Source organism: Echinops telfairi, unplaced genomic scaffold, assembly GCF_000313985.2.
Source record: "Echinops telfairi isolate 266 unplaced genomic scaffold, ASM31398v2 ScPeMD7_7421;HRSCAF=8459, whole genome shotgun sequence".
NCBI classification, from domain to species: Eukaryota; Metazoa; Chordata; class Mammalia; order Afrosoricida; family Tenrecidae; genus Echinops; species Echinops telfairi.
This window is the reverse complement of record NW_022111321.1, coordinates 19,410,187-19,431,105: the sequence shown is the minus strand read 5'-3', so window position 1 is coordinate 19,431,105 and position 20,919 is coordinate 19,410,187. Positions and strand designations below refer to the sequence as shown.

The 20,919-nt window shown below is 46.1% G+C and overlaps 1 protein-coding gene across 1 annotated transcript in view; it reads right to left on the bottom strand.

The window, feature by feature from the left end:
• Positions 1 to 9,333: 9,333 nt before the first annotated feature.
• Positions 9,334 to 20,919, bottom strand: part of ZC3H12C (zinc finger CCCH-type containing 12C) — a 63,970-nt gene continuing 52,384 nt past the window's right edge. Inside the window, exons 5-6 of the mRNA XM_045297740.1 lie at positions 17,525 to 17,631; positions 9,334 to 16,658 (exon numbers count right to left, since the gene is read on the bottom strand). Coding sequence (XP_045153675.1) covers positions 15,262 to 16,658; positions 17,525 to 17,631 — 1,504 coding nt within the window. The 3' untranslated portion in view covers positions 9,334 to 15,261. The remainder of the gene's footprint in view (positions 16,659 to 17,524; positions 17,632 to 20,919) is intronic.

Below are 20,919 nucleotides of genomic sequence, written 5' to 3'. Positions count from 1 at the left end.
TGTTTTAGAATGAACCCATGTGGGTTGGCGTAGAAGCGAGCGGCAGTGCCCATTTCATCCAGACTCTGGTGCTGGGTGTTTGGGAACCTTTTATATCGTGTTTAATTACTGCTGAGGGTAGGGAACCTTCCTCTGGCCATGAGCCACTTGGATATCCATCACATCATTCTCGGGCCATACGTCAAACACGTAATGAACTCATTGCCCCCACTGTGATGGCGGGGACTGCAGCTCTCTGGTGAGGTGGGCGGTGTTCTCGGGCACTGATGATTCTGTGGACCGTATCTTGCCCGTGGCACAAGTATTCCTGTGTAGACTGACAACTCGGTGAGAGGGGACGAACGACTCTCTCTCCTTAGAGGCTGAGGCTGAGTGTCAAGATGAGGAGACCCATCCAAGGCTGTGTGTGCAGTGTGGCAATGGAGCGCTGTTCCAGCAGGCGGTCTCCCAGCCCCCAGGGTTCACACCCTTCCCCCCAACACTGGATGCCCAGAGACTGGGCCAGAGAGTAGTCAGTGAGCACCTCATTGGCCCACCTGTCGGTGAGGGGAGGTGGGAAAAAAAAAAGATATCTTGGCCCATATTCCTCTCCAGCCAAATCTCCCCAAGGTTAGCAATGTCTGGTTTTGGTCCAAGGCACAGTGTTAGTATGAAATACCAGTTTTGTTTTGTCTTTTTTTTTTACAATCTGAAGAAGCTAGGTCTCTTTAAAATGTATTTCATATCTTCTGAGAGGAAACTGGATTTCTCAGAGGGCTTGTTTGAGCAAGCCATTGGTCGGCCAGTACTGGATGGTCTAAGTCACTCTGGTTCTCAACCTGTGGGTCATGACCCCTTTTGGGGTCAAACAATCCTTTCACTGGGGTCGCCTAAGACCCTCGGAAAACCCTTATTTCCGATGGTCTGAGGAACCCAGACACCACTCCTCTCTCCGTGTCAGGTGGGTCTGCTCACTTGCAGATCAGATGAGTACCCGTCATGAAGACTGTTATCCATGCTACACCATGCTTAAGACAAAATTTCATTTACTTGTCATTAGAAATAAATATTTCACACGATATAATTACATATTGTTTTGTGATTAATCACTATGCTTTCATTATGTTAAATTTGTAACAGTGAAAATACATCCTGCCTATCAGATATTTACATTATGATTCATAACAGTAGCAAAATGACAGTGATGAAGTAGCAATGAAAATAAGTTTATGGTTGGGGGGTTCACCACAACATGAGGAAGTGTATGAAAGGGTCACGGCATGAGGGAGGTTGAGAACCACTGGTCTAAAAGGAAAAGAAGGTGTCCTGACCCAGCCAGTGCCTGTAAGGAGCTGGGGCCATTTCCTTCGGGTTCCTGCAGGAGGGCTTGCCAACAAGTACCATGCGGTTGCTAGCTGTTGACATGAAGAAACAGAGCAGCAAGACAGGTAACCAGCCAGCAAATCACTCACCACCCTTGCCTCCCTCAGTCTGAAGAGGGCAGGCTGTGCCCCTGCTGTTCTAGAACCTCGTCAGATGCCTCAATCCTTAATATTATTATCTTCCCCGACAATTCACTAGAATTTGTGGCTGGCTTAGAACATTTCCTGCACCATCCCTATATCAAGATAAAATGAAGATATTAAGAACCACTTTCTTAGGGGAAACCAATTACAAGGATCTACATATGACCCCTTAAGGTCCTGGGGGATGGAAAACAAAAAAGTGGTGAAGGGAGACGTCAGACAGTGTAAGACATGACAAAATAATTTATAAAGTATCAAAGGTTCATGAGGGAGTGGGAGGTGGGGAGGGAGGGGAAAATGCGCTGATACCAAGGGCTCAAGTAGAAAGCAAATGTTTTGAGAACGATGATGGCAACAAATGTACAAATGTGCTGGACACAACGGATGGATGTATGGATTGTGATGAGCTGCACAAGCCCCCAATAAAATGATTTTAAAAAAAGAACCACGTTCTTGACAGTCTGGAATATGGTATCTGAAGTCTTTATCAAGTCTTGTTAGTGGAGAATCTTTGAGTTTCCATCCTTGCCTTGCCAACTGGGTAAACGCAGTGTCCCCAGGTAGCTTCTGGCTGGGGTGACTGAGGGGACAAAGGCAGAAACCCTTAACCCTTGGGATGATGTAGAACCATCAGGAGATGTTGGGACCAGTGAGGGAGTGCTGTAGTCTGCATGGGGCTGAAGAGGCTGCGGCATTCTGGGATGGAGTTGGTGGGGAGTGTGGGGAAGCGGGGACCCAAACCTTCCTTGGGCCAATGAATGAGACCCTCCAGCCTCCAGCCCCTAACCATCTCCCTTCCGCTGTCCGTTCCTTTCCTAACATGCCTTTTGCTCCTCCCCTCAGTTTATCATTTGCAATGTTTTAATGTGCATCTCACTCACGCCTGGTGCAATGCGCTTTCTCCTAGCCTTGTTAATTTGGTAACATGGACCGCACATGCACAAATCTCCTCCGGAGCTTATTGAATGGCTTTTCATGTAGTTAACAAATTGTGTTTGCCATTGCCTGGCATCCTTTCACATGCCTATTTGAAATAATTATTTCAATGAACGATAATTGCATCCTTGCACACAGGGAGTGACAGGGAGCAGGCAGGAGAGCTTCGCATGAGATGAAGAAGCCAGGGCCGGGACTTGAACATCTGTGGTGCTGGCGGGACCCTGAGGTGCTGAGCGTGCCAGATGCCGACACAGGGCTGGGGTCAAGAGCAGGGGACGACCCGCTAGGGCTCTGGCGAATGAGAGTTGTTGCAGTCAGCCATTGTCTCGCTCATTCTTCTGCCCGTATTCTGTTTCTCATTGAGTTCTCCTGGGGAACCAGCAAGGGAATCTGTTTGACCATCTAATTAAACTGTTCTATTTCTAATCTCAGGCCTGCGTTTGTGCAAAGGCAGCTGCCGCCACATAAAAGGTGTTGTGTTTGCAGTGGGCATTGTGAAGAGTCTGAAAGCCTTTCCAAAGACACCCGGGAAGGCCTCTGTGCATGGCTGGAAATGGTAGAACTAAAGGTACTGCCGGCGGCTCCCCAGAACCACAAAGCAGGATAGGGAGCGAAGGCTGGAGCCCAGACTAAAATAGCCTCCTTCCTGCACAAAGCCCTCCAGCTTTTCTTACCAGAGAGGCGGCTGGGCTTGGAGCTGAGTCCTCTGCTGGCTGGAGGCCTGGGGCAGGTCATCACCAGGAGCCTCCGACCAGGGAGCACACTCAGGCCTAAGAATTTTCCTCCTAGGCAAGTGACATCTTCCTCCCGCTGTGTATGCCTGAAAGCAGGACTGAAGGGGTGGGTCTGCCTAAGGCTCAAACCCAGGTTCAGATTCCTGGTTTTCCTAGTCATCCCTAGTCCCAGGGATCACCTGGAGTGTGTGTGATAGGGTACAGCCCTGCGTGATGAGGAAGGTAGACGCTGCTCCCAGGGTGAGCAGAGGCCAATCCCTATTGCTTTCCTGAAGCAGAGCAGGCAGGACATGAGGGTGGACACCTGGCGAGAGGATCCTGGGCCAGAGTTCACTTTAAGCTGCTGCGCTTTCTACTGTCATTCTCGTTTCTAAACTAGGGGTGACGCAAATGCATGTTTAACTTATGCAAATACACAGGCCTAGGCCCTCAAAGGGAGCTGTAGGGACTACACTGTGGGTTTAACCCATTACCACACGATTGGCTGTTCTAACCTACTAGCTGCTCCTGGGGAAGTAGATGGGTTGTCTGTTCCAGTCAAGGTTTGCACTCTCGGAAACCCTGTGGAGCAGTTCTACTTGGCTTTAGAGCAGCGGTTCTCAACCTGTGGGTCGCGACCCCTTTGGGGGTTGAATGACCCTTTCACAGGGGTCACTGGATTCATAACAGTAGCAAAATGACAGTGATGAAATAGCAACGAAAATAATTTTGTGCTTGGGGGGTCACCACAACATGAACTGTATGAAAGGGTCGAGGCATGAGGAAGGTTGACAACCACGGCTTTATAGAGTTGCTATAAGTCAGAATCCACTTCATGGCAGTACGTGGGATGCTCCAGACTGAGAGGTGGTCCCCCTAGCTCTTTCACATGGAGGACAGCATCCGTAAATCAGAAGGAAATGTCCAAGGGGAAAGGCCACCACCCAGTTTCACTTGCCATCACCCTGAGAATGTCCGCTATCTACCTGGGGCTCCAGGGCTCCGACTGAGCTGGCCACATGGGCTCTGCAAGCTGTTTCCCGCATGTCAGGGGCGTTGGGGGGCGGGGGGTGGGGCAAGGGGTGCCTGCAGGCTTGCTGAGTGTCACCCTCGGGAGTAAAACTAGAGCTCAGAAGGACCCCAGTAGTGCAGTCCATGAGCTACTCAACCGAGCTTCTGTAAAGTTTACCTTCAGGATTTTTGATACCACTTACTTCCCCAATATAATAGAGAAGCCCTTAGGCCCAGAAGGGCATGCACTTTGGGGGCAGCAAGGAGATAGGGTGCCAAGTTCTTACTTCAGTTAGCCCTGGGTGGACAGAGGACCCACGGAGGGAGTCTCTTAGGATCCTTAGGACAAAAGGAAGGGACTCCTACCGGAGGAAGGAACAGAACCGACCAGGCAACCGAGTGCTTGCCTTTCTCGTCCTGAAACAAAAGACAAGGTACGTTCGCGTCTCCATAGCTCATTTGACAGCAGCTGTGGAGAGACGGGCTGGTCGTCCCCTTTGCTACTTCAGCTTTATTTGGAAATCATTGATTGCTCTTCTCAAAAGTAGTTATGTGTCTTCCTTGGGACCTGGGAGAAAGGAATTACTCCAACTATCTGTGTTTCTTGGGTTAGAAGAGGAATCCCAGTTGACAAAGACTCGGGGTGCTATGAGAATTTTCCGGTTCCAGCGAAGAAATATCCAAGTGCCACAATGTGCTAGTGACTTATAAGATGGCCCGTAGTATACACTGGGGACACAGTGAGTGCTCACGGAAATTGCAGCGTGCACCTGAGAGGATGGGTCTAGGGCAGAATCAGCTTGATCCGGGCAGGAGGCGGATGGCCGCCATCACAGGGGCATGCATTTGTGTGGCTTTTACACAGTGTGAGGGGCCCGCCTACTACTTTACACAGCGAGTTTATTGCCAAGGGGATGTTTCTCATCAAGAACCGGTCCCCTACCCCCCTGCTCAGCTCTGCCTTGCTCTTAGCCTGCCTGGGGGCCATTGAGAAGCTCCTCAGGTGGCACTTGGTTCGTCTGAAGCTAGGGAGTGCAGGGGTGGCTCTAGCAAGTATCTCACCAGGAAGGGCTCCCCTTTGCTCTCCACTCAAGGCCACGAGGCAGGTACCCATGAAAGTGGAAGCGATCCAGGTGCTTACCGGGGATGCTCAGCACAGGGTAGGCCTTTGACAAGCAACTTCCTGCTTTATTGTAAAATGCTGAAGACTGTGTGCCCTTGGCAGTTAGAAGTGCTACTTGACAAAAGTGGGTATAAACAATTGAGCGGGTCTATTAGAATGCAAACTTTTTCATAGCAACCACTAGGATGAGTACTCCTGAAAATGGCTCATCTGCCTTCAAATGCTCCTGTCATTTCACTCATTGCCTATCACTTAGGCAACACACACACCCTAAGGACCACCTGAAGAATCCTGGGAGTGCTGTGGGGTAGGTGTTGGTCAGTTAACTACAGAGTGGGTGGTTCGAGCCTGTGAGGCGCTCCTTGGGAGAAAGATGAGACTGCACTGAGAGACGCAGAGTCTCAGAAACCCTAGATTCAGTTGTTATGGGTTGGAATTGACTAGATGGTCATGCCTTTTGACTTTAGAAGCTGTGATGGTTGGAGATTAACATCAATTACACAGTTGTGGGTATGGGCAGGGCCAAGGCCTAACCTATCAACTGGGTCACACCTGATGGCGCCTGTGGTGTTTGGCGTTATAAGCCTTTTAGTATGAGTGAGACATACTGGGAGCTCGCTCTCTGCCGCTTCGCCTTCCTTCTCGCCAGGACACTGCCTGCCTGTAGGGGCGCTTCCATGTGGGCCGCTCAGCCCTGAGAACCGTCTGTGCCCTGCATGTTTCCTCCAACCCTGGATCCACGTGATTCTGCACCCACCGGGCCTGTAATTCGACTTTCTGCATCATCAGCCCGCAGTATGTGAGCGTGACGAGGCCCTGGCTTGGATCAGGCCTACGGACTTGAGTTGGACTTAGCTGGGCTGCTTTCTTGATATAAGATTATTTCTTGATATAAAGCTCTTTTTTTATACATATGAGTGGCATTGGATTTGTTTCTCTAGACAACTCAGTCTAACACAGAAGGTATCAGCATGTGCCTAGGAAACAGGGCCAATTGATAGAGTAGCTAAAGCTCATGGAAGAAATAATGTGGTAAAGGAGCCCAGTGGAAATCTTCAGAGGGCAGTCTGAGATACAATAATACTCTACGATGTAGAGTATTAAATGAAATGTGTTAAGGCCTAGAGTTAGAAAGCCCAAGAGGGAGAAAGAAGAAAAAAAAAATCAAGCTTCAAGATTCAATATTGAAAGATTCTATGGGCAAAATATTGAATGAGGCAAGAAGCATCCCAAGAAGATGGGGGAAAGACCCAGTCACTATACAGAAAAAAATGATTTATGTCCAACCATTCCAAGAGGTTGCATATGCTTCAGAACCAATGGTATTGAAGGAAGAAGTCCAAGCTACACAGAAAAATAAATAAATAAAAATAAGGCTCACCAAGAATTGATGGAATACCAACCGAAACGTTTCAACAGCCGATGGAGATGCACTGAAGGCACTCACTCTTCTAGGCCAAGAAAACTGGAAGGCAGCTACTGACCAACCAACTGGAAGAGATCCATACTTGTGCACATTTCAAAAAAGGTAACACAACAGAATGTGGAAACTATCCAACAATAGCATTAATTTCACATACAAATAAAAGTGTGCTGGCCATAATGCAAAACCAGTCCCAGCAGTCCATAGACAGAGAGCTTCCAGAAATACAGTGTGGATTCAGAAAAGGATGTGGCACATGGGGTGTCATTGCTGACTTTGGATGGACCTTGACTCAAAGCAGAGAATAGCAGGAAGATGTTTGTGGTTTATTGACTATGCAAAGGCATTTGTTTGACTGTGTGGATCATAAAACACATAAACACTCAATATTATTGCGAAGAATGGAAATTCCAGAGCATTGTGCTCAAACAGAACACACACACACACACACACACACACACACTATATACATATATATATATATACATACATACATACATACAAGAGGCAGATCAGAACAAGGGGACAGACACTGCCTGGCTTAAAATCCAGAAAGGTGTGCATCAGGATTGTAGCCTTTCGCCACATTTATTCCACTTGCCTGCTGAGCAGATAATCTATGGAGCAGGATTTAGAAAAACATGGCACCAGAACTGGAAGCATGGATGAAGCACTTACTGATAAAAATCAAAGACTATTGCTTTCAATATAGATTGCAACTCAGTGTAAAGAAAACCCAAATCTCACAACTGGACCAATAGATAATAATAAAAAATCATGATAGACAGTAGAGATCGAAGTGGCCGGTGATTTCATTTTGCTTGGATCCATCATCAGTGCTCATGGAAGCAGCAGTCAAGAAATGAAATGACATGTTCCACTGGACAAATCTCCTGCCCATCTTTAAAGCATTGAAGAGCAAAGAGATTAAGGTGCACTTGACCCAAACAATGTTATTTTCAATGGGCTCACAGGCATGTGCATGTTGGACAATGAATAAGGAAGACTGAAGGGTTGATGCGTTTGAATGATGGTGTTGAAGTATATTGAAATCACCATGGCTTGTCAGAAGACACACAAATCAGCCTAAGGGGGGAAAATATACAGCTCAATGCTCCTTAGAAGTGAGGGTGATGAGACTTTGATTCACTTTGGACACGATACTGAGGGCGATGAGACTTTGAATCACTTTGGACACTTTACTGAGGGTGATGGGACTTTGAATCACTTTGGACACGTTCTCAGGAGAGACCAGTCTCTGGAGGTTCAACATCAAAGGGGAAGATCCTCACTCAGCAAGATGGAGTAAACAGTGGCAGCAACAATGGGCTCCAGTAGAAAGCAACTGAGAGGATGGCTCAGGACTGGGCAGGGTTTTGTTCTGTTCTGGACAGGGTTGCTTTTGAGCCCCAATCAAGCCAACGGCACCTAACAACCACCACAACAGGAGGCAGGGTCAATGTTACCTCTACTTAGTCCCTGGAGGACATCACTCTCGGCAGAGGGGCGGGGAAAGAGGAAGGCCCCTCGATGAGGTGGGACGACACAGCGGCTGCACCGATGGACTCAGGCATTAGGACCATGGCAAGAGAGGCGCAGGACTGGGTGAGCTTTGTTCTGTTGTGTCACTCTGAGGGGACGGGACCTACCAAGAAAACCAGAGATGAAAACAGGGAAGGGGAAACAAAATGAGCCGGATAAAATCAAACATGCACCGATGTTAAGAATGAAACGTGTCCAGTTAAAATCCGAATCGTTGTAACCGCCAAGGCTTTGTTTAGAAAGAGGGTTGTTGGTCGGTGCTTGTGTTGTTGGGTTTCACGAACTACAGACCATGCCGAGTGTTTATTTCGAATTGGGTGAAGGTTCCCCGGGCAGATGTTTTCCACTAATTCACACCCACCGTGTTTCATCGCAGTGATTGCTGTCCCCACCAGGTGACACCACTTTCGTTACTCGGACAACCACCCAGCCTTCCCCATCTGCCCTCCTAACCCTCCTCAGCATTGGGCAAATGCTGCCCATTTCGTGCCCAGTAGTTGATTATTCCAATGTGAACGTCTCTTGTGTTAGCGCTCTGCTTACAGACCTCTCTATTGTTGGGCTGGAAATTGCGCCAATGGGGGTGAGTGAGTTCACTTCCAGACCTGAAGGGTGACTAAGGCTGTTCGGAAAGAGAACAGACATAGAGTCACATGGGGTGGAGGGGGTTGGGGAGCAGTCACTATGTGAGGCTCCTAATCAGAGACTGCCAATGCCATGAGCACTTGGAACTCATTGGGCAGTCCCTGGGAATAACCCATGCCTACGCCCAAGGCGTGATGGGGCCCCAGACCACCAGGAACACCTCAGCGGACGAGAAGAACCCACTCTTCCATGATTCAGGGCATGGCTGATGCTCTCCAGCACGTAGTTTCCCTTTCCTGTGGAGGACGCTTCAGGGCTTACACACACACACTGATACCGAGCCGTGCTTATCTGACAGAAGACTCAGGAGGCTGTCAACCTCCGAGTGTGGACCAGGGTGGGCGAGAGAAGGTAGCCGCTTTCATTTTTCAGCACCTGCACTGCCGTAGGAAGACCCGCCCTGCCCCTTCACGAAATAAATACAAACCAGCATAAGAAAAATGCATCTTTTATTTTTTTCCCCTCTCTCAGTGGCAGACTCACACGGGGGTCTGGATGGGGATTTCCAGCACTCTCGGGGACTGCTTTTGGAGGGTCAGAGCTTTCTTCACAGAGACACAGACAACGGGGTTAAATACGTTACATCACACCGGTTGACCAGATGGTCACTCTATACATATTCTTTGCGTTACTTTTCCTACAAATGAAAATTGAAAATCATATCAGAAATCCGACGATCAGCATCCAACGATGGTTTGGGAGAGGTTAACCTACAAGTATCAGCTGAAGTCCGTGACCTGGAACCCTCCCACGTGGGCAGGTGTTCCCTGTCAGGAGGGAAACGGACAATTTCGAAGAACCGAAGAGAATCTGAAACAAGTACTCTACAAAATGCTTTTAAAGTCTTTTTTACCTTCTTCTACGTCTTTCTCCCCTTGACACATACACTGCTTTGAGCAACGGGGCAAAAGCTTCAAATGCGCATTCTGCAGCTCATCTGAAATACCTGGACGGGAGACGGGCAAGGGAGGTACACGGTCAAAACCGCGAACCGTTCCCGTTTTGTGACACTGGGTAAAAACCGGCCATGCATGTGTTCCACTGCCAAGCGGGGAAACCATTCAATGAGAGAGTAAGGATCTTGGGGAAGCCCCGCTTCTGAAATGTCACGATGTGGCTTTACCAGAAATAGGTTAAGAGGCAGCATTCAAGGAAGAAAATAAAACAACCATCATTTAAAATAAACACCTCAAAAAGGTTTAGAGTGGTGTTCCAGTTTTTCTTTCACAGATTCCTACTAACCGGCTATGACTGTAACACAAGTCATAAAGCGCTGAGTATGAACACCCTTCGCAGTGCGTCCTCCCGTGGATTTCAAGTCACACACGAGCATCTTGGGCACATCGTGAACCAGTGTCTACAGTCTGCGCTAAAGAGCTGGGCACAGAAAGCCAGGCTATGCTTGGCTTCTTATAGAGTCACAGCACAGCAATATACTCACATCGTCACTGCAATTATGCTAGCCACAATTTTTAACCTTAGAAAGTTACATTAGGTGGTGTTGCAAGACATTTACCTTCCTCGGACCCGTTTTCAAAGAACTGTAGAGCTGTCATTTATTAAGGAAAAAAAATCCCCCCAAACAAAACAGTAGAAAACTGGAACTGATTGATACAGTTCCGGAAATATTTTGTGGCAAACTAACTATATTTTAATTTTTCCAAATACAAGAGTTTTTGGTCCATGAGGCTGTTAAAAAAAATAAGGATTAGGGATTTCCACCTATCAATATAAATGCCAAGTTCATGAACAAAATTTTTTTCATACTTAACACAAAAACATTTTTTTAATAAGAATACTTTTGTGGGTATGTGTCATTAAACGCCTGAAATTGTCTCTAATAAATAAAAGGCAAGACTAAGTAAAATCACACATAAATTAAGATGCTTTAATACGTTGCTCTCAGTTTCCTTTTGCAGGCCATTGATTCCGTCTTTTCACGGCGACTGGCATAACTTTCTTCTAATACCACGAAGCAGGGTTGTGTGCTTCATGTGGCGGGTTTCCTCCCGCTAGGGTAGGAGGCAGCAAACTCCAGCCTCAAAGAGCAAGCCCGGCCGACAGCTTGTTTTCCTCCAGCTTTACGAAGCAGCACAGCGGCTTTGGCTGCCTCTGTGCTGGCACAGCAGAGCCAGCAGTCTCTGCAGACCAGGTCACTCTTAAAGCTGACACTCTACATCTGCCTGAAGGTCAGAGGAAGCACGCTCACCCTCGCTACATGGGCTTTCCAGAACGATCACAGGTAATGCACGTGTTCCTTGACTTTCAATGCTTTGGTTTCTTGGGTATAGCCCATCTTTTTGTCACACGTCATTTTATTTTTTGGTGTGCACCTTGGAAACGTAACGTCACGGCTGAGTTCACTTCCGAATGGAAGCCTAATCTTTGTCCAAACATTTGCGTTTCAGTCACCCAGAAGTTTCCCAGGGCTGACATGATAATCAAGTAGGTCAAACACCAAGAGAATGGTCAGAAAACTGTACACCCCAGCTTATCTGGAATAAGGGTGCTGAGAAATGGTTAGGCAAGCGAAAAATGGAAAACCAAATATGCTTCAGTCAATGCCATTAAATTAGGGGGTGGGGGGACAGGGTGTGCGAGTTTTCAAAACACACACACACACACACACACACACACACACACACACACACCCCTCCCACTGATCACAACTGAGAGCTACAACATACCCAAAGCATATCGTTTTATAAATATATTACTGTCTATATACATATAGATACATCCATAAGAGACAGGTTAAATAATTATCTGTATAATCAATACTACTTTAAGCTTTTTTTTTTTGGTTTTTGTTTTAAATTACATATTCTATTAAAATTATCAAAATAACTCTTTAAAAATAACCAGGAATAAAATCAGAAGAGTTGCGTTCCATTCAAGTGTTCTAAATCTTTTCCTTGGTCACCTGGATCCCAGACCCAGCTGTCTACATCTCAGAGAGACAGAGTTCCATCAGGGAAAAGTAGCCATCAAAAGCAAACCCCGCCCCCTCCCCACCTATTTTAATACTTCATAGCAAATAGGTATGTATGTATGTCTCTCTCTATGTGCGTGATAGATATAAAACACTCTTCGTTATATATTCTCATAAATGAATTTTTGTAAAAAACACAAAACTCAAGTTCCCACCAAATCTTTTTTACACTGGTGTGCACTTCTTTTAAATGGTTAGGTCAGCAATGAACTGCATCAGGATATACAGATCATAAAATGAGATCTAAAGTGTATGTACCACATGCAAGCAAGAAGGAAATACTAAGGGCCAGTATTTGGCCAGCGGGGTACTATCCCCTCTGTACTTAGACACAGAGACAATGAACTGGCTGATTCCTGTGTAAAGTACAGTCAACTGCCAATTACTCAGGGCAGAATTTTCCAATCGGAGTCCTTTTCCTTCCATCAGTTGACCACTGCTGGCAATCGCGCCACTTCCTAACAAACCTCTTTCTGGGTACTTCTTAGCAAATCTGGTTAAACATTTTTTTTTTTTTTTGAGTAGGGAGACCGCTTTGGCTAAAACGAAGGGTTGGGATCCACTGGGGGCTCACTTTTGGGCTCCTTTTACTTATTGTTTCGGGTAAGTAAGAATCAGCCCCAATCTCATTTGTGGGCCCCGAAAGCTGGGGCGGGGGTGGGGTGGGGTGGAGGGAGCCTCAGGAGAAACGCACGTGTCCTCTTGAAAGACACAGAGCCACCACTTAACTCGGAGGGAATCAGGGACTCGTGGCTGAAGTCACCTTGGTACAGGCGGCGGCCGAGGACACGCTTTCTCCCAACGGGCTGGCCAGCGATGAGGCAACTGACCACAAAGTCAATCGGCTGAGAACCCCTGGCTGGTCCAACGCAAGGGGGAGAGTGGAGAGTGACCGCAGGCTCCCCTTACAGATCGGGGCCCACTCGCCATCCCCTCCGTCGAATACTTAGGACGCGGAGACCGGCCGCAGGGCCTGCCGCGTGCAACTTAAAAGGGTGTGAGTTCAGACGAACAGAAGCCACACACAAAAAAGATTCTTAAGCCTATGACGAAAATCGAAGCCACTACACATTTGTAACCCTACTTTTGGCACTGGGTTTGCCTCTACGTTTAAGCTTGTTCTACAGGTAGTGGCCAACAGATCCGCGGAGAGAGGCTTTCCTGAGGGAGCGGCTGCTCTCCGGACGCGCCACTCGGACAGGTGGGGGTGACGTCACCTCCACGACTCGGGGCGGAGGGGTGCCGTTACGTCACCGCAAAGAGTCAACAGCAACAGTTGTGTAGAACACCACTTTCCTGAATTAAGTTTGCTGAACACGGTTCAGATTATTGGATATGTCGATATGCACAATGCCTTTTAGAAGCATTTACTGTATACCCAAATCCTACTCAGTGCAACACACGGTGTCGCACAAGTAGTGAAAATGTTATATCCTAGCCAAAGGTGCTTGGGCATTATTTTCAGGCAGCATTTTACCTTTATTTTACGTTAACGTCACACTAGATAGGTGTTTTAGGAGAAATAAAACGCCAATGAATTCATGTCCGCAGGTTTTGATAGGAGCGTATACAACTAAGACAGACGCTTGTGTTTGCCTAAACTGTGTTACTTTTGTTGTCTACCCTAGCCTAAAGCTCAATTTCGCTTCTTAAAAAAAAAAATTTGTATTTAAATAAGGGATAAAATGTTGCCCAAAAAGTCTAATCGTCTTTACACATTTGTGTTTTAACTAGATCTACAAATCAAAATAGTTCTTAAGAGTTAAAAAGATACAATTTGTATCAACAGTAAAAGGTACTTTCTGGCTTTTCTGGGCTTCAGACCAGTTATCAGGTAGAAAGAAATCAGAGTCACCAGGGCCTCTGGGCTGATGACAGAAACCGGCCTGAAAGAGCTGGCCACTTGGGCGACATTCAAAACCCGGAGGCATCACTCCAGGCTCTGTCCATTCCAATACCATCTGCCACTGACTGCAAAGTCTAGCTTCATACCCACAGAAATGTAGTCCCCTTTATCAAAACCCATGACTTTGAACCAGAAATATCCCTTACTAATACTAGAACAGACTTTAGTCTGTATCTATAACTACACTATTTGTGGCAAGAATCTGGCCTTAATAATATAACAGGCCCCCCTCCCACCCTCTCCCCTCAAAAGAAAGAAACAAACAAAACAAACTACCTTCAGGAAAATGGAAAATATACAATATCTTACAAAAACATTTTAAATTAGCATTTACAACTCCTCCGTCGCCAGTTCTATAGTGCAGTTTATCAATAAATGTTGCATCTCCTCCACACATAAAACCACCTCAGGCCAGCCTTGATAAATAGCAAGAAAGCTAAAGAGTACATTAAATAGAAAAGTTGCATTGAGAATAATTAGATTCATTTTAAGAACAGGCAAGTACTGTGAAAGGGTTGTTTTATCCAGTATCATTGTGCCCCAAACAAAAGGACAGACACCTTAGAAAGACAAACTCAAGGAAAATCAAGGAATTCAATTCCATTGCTACTGTCTAGAAGCACAGAATGTCTGGATAACAAAGCTCTAAACTGTACCAGTTGTGGCTTTTGCCTTATTCATATAAAAGAAAATGGGAAAAAAAATTTCCCATTGATTGCATCTGCTTTCCTTTAAATCAACCACATTAAATTATCTACTTACTCAACAGAAAGACAAGAACAAAGTCCAAACAATAAAAAGTGCCATCTTGTAAATCATTCTAATATAGGCTGTTACTCATTTCGACGTGAACCGGTAACTTAACATTTTCTTTAAAATATAAAGTCAGTGCTGTAGTTTCATCTTTGTTTTGTCTATAAATAATGATTCTAGCACAGAGAAGCCCACTTTCCCCCAAATAAAAATAACTTAAAAAGCTGTAAAAGAGTCTAATTAAGCTTGGCTTGAAAAATAGTTTGCTAGGTCTAAGTCAAATGTCCAACATTCTGTAGGTATTGTAATTGCTTGCAATTGATAGACAAACACCAAGGTAATAAAACATGAAACAAGGGTAAAAAGTGCTGCATATAAACCCCTGATGCACCAAAGATTAATATCAAAGATCACAGATACATCTATTAAATCAAACTGGAAAGATTTCCAGCCCAAGATATAGCTTTTAAAAAGGAAATGTTTAAAAAAAAGAAAAAAGTTTGAATGTAAAGCAATCTTGTGATACTTCCACCATGTGGGGCTATACATACAGATTCCATGATACAGTAGTTCACATAAATGGATACTATATGACCTCCTTGCTGAGAAGGAGATCACATGTGCTATTGTAGCAAACCTCCCTCAGCATTTGAGCTGAACAACAACAAAAACAAACAAACTACTAAACACCACAAAGCTGAGTCATCTTTCAATAACCCAGCTGTGATTTCTCCACTAGAATGGCTGCAGCCAGTTGCTGGGCATCGGTCATGTGAGGGTTCCGTTTCATGACAATTCTCACAAGGTCAGGTGGGAAGATGTTACACAGGTTGATAAAAATTTTTTCCCGGTTGTCTTGGTACCTTGGGGGGTCCTGTGGCATTCCGCAGTAGGGTATTCGCCAAGTGGGTTCTGGCTGCTCAGGGAGGCTCTGGAAGGTGAACTGATCGTAGCAAGGCGGGGTGGAGTTATCCGGCAAGGAGTATGTCTGCCGATAGCCATACGCATCGATCCCGTAACTCTGCCTATCCCAACCTCCCAGGCCCTCCTGGCGGGAATAAGGCTTCCTCTGTCTTGAAGGTGAACTGTCATAGAGCCGAGAGTCAGAGATGCTGTCTATTCGTGTGGCCACCAAGGACCTCCCCAGGTGTGGGACCTTCGAGTGCGCTGAACCTGGAGGAGACGGGTAGTCGCCGGGACAACTGGACCGGGCACCCACAGCCGGGTGCTGCAGGTGCATAGCTGCGTGTGCAAGAGGAGGCTTGGGATGGTACTTTGGTTCTTCGTGACTGTAACTCTGCACTCTGGTTAAGGGGTCGTGGAAGTTCTGCAGGAAGGGCTGGGGATTAAGGCGGCTGTGGGGGTGCATGTGCTGACACTTCAGACTCTCTTCCAGCTGCGGGTCCGGGGAGCTGACGTAGGAGCGGTCGTTGTACCCGACGTACGAGTCACTGCTCCCACAACTCATGCTCCCTTCACTGCTGCAATCCGAAGCGACAGAACTGATTCTGTAATCGGTGTCTAGGGAGAAACGCCTTTCAGGACTTCGTGGGCCTGAGATGCTCAGATTCGAATAGGCATTCAACATGGAGTAATAGCCCAGGTCAACAGGCGAGTCGCATTTGGGGTACTGTTCATAAGGCATTGGCGTTCCATGATTTTTGGTTGCCATCATCATCGGAGGATATTGTCCCTGCAGTCTTTGATCCTGAGGTGGGAAGTGAACTCCAGATGGAAGGCCATTGCTTAACGATGTAGTGCTTTGGGGTTTTGCAGTAGAAGTCGCCGGTATGCTAACCAAGGAAGGTACCGACCTGGTTTCCAATTTGTTTTTGGTGGGAAGCTTTTCCTCCAGGTCCTGATAGACCTGCGTCCTTATGCTGGGATCTGACTGCCTCTTTGGGGCACCGCGTTTGACATCGGAAGTGCTATCTGCCTTGGTGCTACAGGGGACGCTGTTGCTTTTCACCAGCCCGCCTTCGTTAGTAGTTTTGGCTGCTGTGTTCCGAGACATGGCACGGAGTTCATCTGCCACTGAGCGCTGAGGCTGGCTGCCCCTCTCAGGATGGTAATATTTGCACTTGTGTCCATAGGTGCACTTCTTCCCTATGAAGAGCAACATCGGTTAGGCGAAGGAGCACACCACCAGATCCCGACGCATGCAGTCTGCCACTCGCATGCTAGCTCGCGCAAGCAAGCCACCACGGCAGGTCTGCCAAGCGAAACTATGTTCCTTACTCTTGCAAAACACCACCCCCCTTTTGAGTTTTCCCACTCCTTTCTATCAAGAGCAGTGAGCAAGTTGGCCCCATGAGACATGATCCTCTCCCAGGGGTTTTGGCCCACGGGGCCCTGCTGGCGTAGTGGGCTATGTCTTGGGCTGCTAACGACAAGGTCAGCAATTCAAAACCACCAGTGACTCCGAGGGAGAACGATGAGGCTTTGCCACAAAGAGGTTGTGTGGGAAACCCACAGGGGCAGTTCTACCCTGTCCTCTAAGGGTCTCTATGCATCCGAATGGATGGCAGTGAGTTTTTTCGGAGCGTTTCTAGCTCATCTCCCTTTGGCCTGACTCATACCTCCCTGTCTCTTCCAGGAAAGCTTTATGGTGAGGGAGGGCACGCCACTTCACACAGCAGTCGGTGCTGCGGTAGAAACACCACCACCATGCTCGCAGGAATTGGACCTAGCTCTAAGAAAACGTCCAGGTTTCTAATCGATCTGGAAATGAACTTCATAGACTAGTGATGGAGTTTTGGGGAACCACGTGTTCATTCAGGGAAGTCCACTTGCAAGGAACCCATCTCAGCCAAAAAAGACTTCTTCCCCAGGCTGAAGGTTCTCTTAAATTTCAGAACCAGAACCCAAAGAACCACAGGCTGTGCCACCCAACATTTACAATTTCACTAGCAGAAGGTGAACAGTGCATGGCGTTCTAAAGGCAGGTATCGGGATGCTGCAAACAAGGTTACCATATGGACAAGGCTGCTTCTTGTGTTCAGGGACGATTGGTTTCTTCCTCAGAAAGTTATCCAGGCTGGGGCCATGTCTGCCCAGGGGGTCGTCAGGGGGCATGAATCTGCCGCGGAGAGAATAAAAAAGACACGGGCATCTCAACTGGGAGGCTGGTAACCTGATTCTAAAGATAAAGTGTACAAAGACCGACTCATGAATTCTTTTCCAAATATAATTTCCATCCAAATATTTGATTCAATATTTATAAGGTTCGGAAAAAGGAAAGAAAACAAGTATCCCAGGAAATGAAATTCTCTTTTCTTAATGAAAACAAAATTTCAACATTTCAAGCTGATCACACGTCTGTTCTACTACATGTAAGTTTTGAGGCTGGCATGTTATATGTAGTTCTGCCTTCCTCTCAGATTAGGAATTGTGTAAAGATTTTTGAAAGTAACTGTCATGACATTTGAGGAGTGCTTTATAAACACTCGTCTTTTTTCTTTCTTTCTTTTTTTTAATCATTTTATTAGGGGCTCATACAACTCTTATCACAATCCATACACACATCAATTGTGTAGAGCGCATTTGTACATTCATTGCCCTCATCATTCTCAAAACATTTCCTCTCCACTTAAGCCTCCGGCATTAGGTCCTCATTTTTCCCCTCCCTCCCCGCTCCCCCTCCCTCATGAGGCCTTGATAGTTTATAAATTGTTATTTTGTCACATCTTGCCCTGTCCGACGTCTCCCTTCACCCACTTCTCTGTTGTCCGTCCCCCAGGGAGGAAGTCACATATAGTTCCTTGTAATCGGTTCCCTCTTTCCTACCCACTCTCCCTCTACCTTCCCTGTTTTGCCACTCACACCACTGGTCCTGTAGGGCTCATCTGCCCTGGATTCCCTGTATTTTCAGTTCCTATCTGTACCAGAAACACTCATCTTTTGAAGTAGTGTGAATGTGAGGGAGGGCAGGGAGAGGTGGTGGGGACCAGTGGGAAGACTCCATACAGTTGATCAAGCACCCACGACGGTTTGACACTTCACCTTGCCTACACCACTTCATGCCATCCCAACAATACTTTCATGGGCACCCGTCTCCAATGTAACCTGAGATAAGTTACCCAAAACCCAGACCAAGCCCACGGCCCTCCAGGCAATTCTGACTCAAGCACCCTGTAGGCAGTGTCTGCCCCAAGAAGTTGTCAAGGTCTTAATCTCTCCAGAAGGAGATTTCCATACCTTTCTCCTCCAGGGCCGTGGGTGGGTCCAAACAGTTGACCTGTAAGTTAGCAGGCAAGTGTTTTCAAGTCATTTTATCGAAGGTCACAAGGCATAGGGAAGATTCAATTCTGAAGGGCAATGTAACTGAGAGGAATTACCGAAACCACAATGAAGGCTGAACATGGCAGTGGGACAAGAGGAAAGGAAAAGGAAATAGAGGAAAGAACTAGGAGGCAAAGGGCATGTATAGAGCTCTAAATACAGGCATGTACATATGTAAATATATTTACATATGAGGATGGGGAAATAGATCTATGTGCATACATTTATAAGTTTAGTATTAAGGTAGCAGATGGACATTGGATTTCTACTCAGGTACTCCCTCAATGCAAGAACACTTTGTTCTATTAACCTGGCATTCCATGGCGCTCACCTTCCCAACACAATCGCTGAAGGCCAAGCAGGTGCATAAGCAAATGTGGTGAAAAAAGCTGATGGTGCCAGCCTATCAAAAGATATGGCGCCTGGGGTCTTAAAAGCTTGAAGATAAACAAGCGGCCATCTAGGTGAGAAGCAACAAAGCCCATATGGAACAAGCACACCAGCCCGTATGATCATGAGGTGTTGATAGGATCAGGTATCAGGCGTCAAAGCCCCAGAACAAAATATCATATCATTGTGAATGAGGGGAAGTGTAGAGTGGAGACCCAAAGCCCATCTGTAGGCAACTGGATATCCCTGTACAGAAGCGTCTTGGGGAGGAGACAAGCCAGTCAGGGTGCAGTGTAGCACCGATGAAACATACAACTTTCCTCTAGGTCTTTAATGCTTCCCTCCCCCAATCCCCCCCATCAAGACCCCAGTTCTACCTTACAAATCTGGCTGGACCAGAGCATCCACACGGGTACAGATAAGGGCTGGAAGCACAGGGAATCCAGGACAGATAAATCCCTCAGGACCAATATTGAGAGTAGCCATACCAGGAGGGGAAGGGGAAGGTGGGGGGACTTAGGGGGAACTGTTCAATGATCTATCTATAAGCCCCTTCCAGGGGGATGGACAACAGAAAAGTGGGTGAAGAGAGACCTTGGTCAATGTAAGACATGAAAAAATAATAATGATTTATAAATTATCAAGGATTCATGAGGGAGGGAGGGAGGGAGGGTGGGGGAGGGAGGAGAAAAAATGAGAAGCTGATACCAAAGGTTCAAGTAGAAAGCAAATGTTTTGAGAATTATGAGGGCAACAAATGTACAAATGTGCTTGACACAATGGATGCATGGATTGTGGTAAGAGTTGTATGAGCCCCCAATAAAATGATTTAAAAAAAGATTTAATTCTGCATGACTCAAAGCCTTAGCTGAGACAGAAGTTCTAAGGAAGAAAACTTACTCTTTGGGGTTGATTATCCAATGGCGCCAAGAATTCACAGCATATATAGTTTTTTTCTTTTCTTTCTTTTATTTTTGTTTGTTTTCTTAAGTCTGTCTCAGAACCCACAGGGGAAGTTCAACCCTGCCCTCTGGCACTGCTATGTCAGAAATGACTCGATGGCAGTGTTTTGTTTTTAATGATGGTTAAGAGTTCTGACACTGCTTATGTTATTCTCTGAACTTAAAAGAAGGAAGGGTTTACCTATAAAATATGAATAAATATACATCTTTTCTTTCTTTTTTTAAAAATATACACCTTTTCAAAGGACTGTTAACCATGGTAGAGTAACAGTACTTGGCAAATATACTGTTCAGTATTTAATGCCATCAACTATGATGCTAATATATATATGTATATATCTGAACTAGGAGGTTGATAGTCTAATTGGAATGATCCAATTCCAATCACAATACAACTATTTTCCCTGTTTGTGCTACATATTACCAATGTTTCAAATGAACACACCATTTTGTATGGCTTTAAATCAAACATAAGTGTACTTTTATACTCTGTTCTTTCAATATACAAGTACTTTTCCATAATTATTATTCTTCATAATATTAATTTTAGGAAACCCTCTAATTTTCACTAGAGTAGACGTCATACTTTACTTGATTTATTGATCCTACATTTAGTTTGCCTTTGGTGTCTTAGAGCTATAAGATATTGTAACGAGCATCTCTGTTTTCTCTTTTCCTTATTCTCGGAAATGGGATTGCACGTTTGACAGTGTGTCGTTCTAAGGACTCCGACA